The sequence below is a fragment of the Galeopterus variegatus genome, unplaced genomic scaffold (genome assembly GCF_000696425.1).
Source record: "Galeopterus variegatus unplaced genomic scaffold, G_variegatus-3.0.2 Scaffold3698, whole genome shotgun sequence".
NCBI classification, from domain to species: domain Eukaryota; kingdom Metazoa; phylum Chordata; class Mammalia; order Dermoptera; family Cynocephalidae; genus Galeopterus; species Galeopterus variegatus.
In genome coordinates, this window is record NW_007729809.1 from 212,508 (window position 1) to 213,952 (window position 1,445).

The window sequence follows — 1,445 nt, forward strand, 5'->3', positions numbered from 1 at the left end:
TCTCCTGACTTCCCGTGAGTTCTGCAGGGCCGGTGCCTTTTCCCTTCCCTGGCTGCTGGGGGAGCCTTTGTGTCTCAGACACAGCATCTCCACTAATCCTCAGAGCAGTGTTAGGAGATCTATAATATCCCCGCCATTTCACAGAAGAGGAAGCGAAGCTCTGAACAGTTAAATGACCTGCCCCAGGTTCGTCAGCAAGAGAAGCAGGACTGGGCCCAGTGTTCTCTGAGAAACCCAAGGCTTGCTCTGATAGAGCAAAGGAGCATTTTCTATTAAGAATATGTGATACGAAAAAAGAGAAAAACGCTCCCGCATTTTCCCCAAGCAAAATGTGTGAAAATATTTTCAAGCATTTCTATGAGCAATTAGAAGAAAATATTTTGAAAGCCCTCAGGCATCCAAGCAGTCCTTAAGAAAGCATCTGCACAAGCTGCAGTGCTCATAGAGTTGGGTTTGGTGCCACAAACACTTGCGGATAACAGATCAATTTCTGTCAAAAATAGTTGTCGACTTCATTATGTACTTCTAGCAAATGGGTAACCGGGACTTGCCCAAACAAATGTACCAAGAGCCTCCTGGGGCCACCCCTGGGTGGGTGCAACTGAGGAACGGTCCCCCGCGGGGTCCTGCCCTGGGCCTCAGGGGTGCCTGTAGAACACAGGCTGTGTGCGTGCCCTTCTCTGCTACTCCTATGACCCTTTTTTTTTTCCTTCTGCAGGAAAGCAAGCCAGAGCAGTGCTTGGCTGGGAAGGGCCACAGTACTGGAGAGCAGCCGTCCCAGCTTGGCGTGGCCACGAGGTACTGTGGGAGTCTTCTCGGGACTTTGCGCTCCTTTCCATGTCCAGGGTCGAGGTGCATGTGCATTGGATGCTGCTTGGGCTCACAAGCCTTGCACCTGGGTTCCAGCCCTGGGTCTGTGGTTCACTCCATGACCCCGACTGATTGACTTCAATTATTTTTCCCATTAATAAAATGGAGGTAATTGCTCCCTCAGATAGCTAATTTGCAAGGTAAATGTGAGCCTTAAATCACAGTCTTGGCATATGATAACCCTCCCTATACAGAAGACGATGATGATGGTAAGTAATAGCCTTAACAATGACATGAAAAAAAGTTTCCCTTCTAAAGGAACCTGCCTTTCTCTATGGTTGAAATATTTACTGGGACCTATGTTGGTACTTTTCTAAATATTGGTATGGATTCCCATGAACTTGGCATAGAAGAGGTTAGATTTGGAAAATATTGATCAGTATTAGTTGTGTTTTATCTTCAGGTTAATCTCTGTGTGAGATTCAAGGGTGACTTCTGAGGGCTGTGCCATCCCTGCTGATGATGATGACAATTTTATGTATCCACACTGAGCGATCTTCACTAATGTCTTCTGCGTGTTACCTCACCTTCACAGTATTCTTGTGCTTGAGAAACCCAGGGTTACATTTCTTATT

General features: G+C 46.7%; 1 protein-coding gene across 1 annotated transcript in view; it reads left to right on the forward strand.

Moving 5' to 3' along the window:
* The window catches only part of LPIN1 (lipin 1), a gene marked incomplete at its 3' end in the record, with an annotated part of 37,392 nt that overhangs the window by 29,700 nt on the left and 6,247 nt on the right, over positions 1–1,445 (forward strand). Inside the window, exon 12 of the mRNA XM_008585754.1 lies at positions 719–798. Within this exon, the coding sequence (XP_008583976.1) occupies positions 719–798 (80 nt within the window). The remainder of the gene's footprint in view (positions 1–718; positions 799–1,445) is intronic.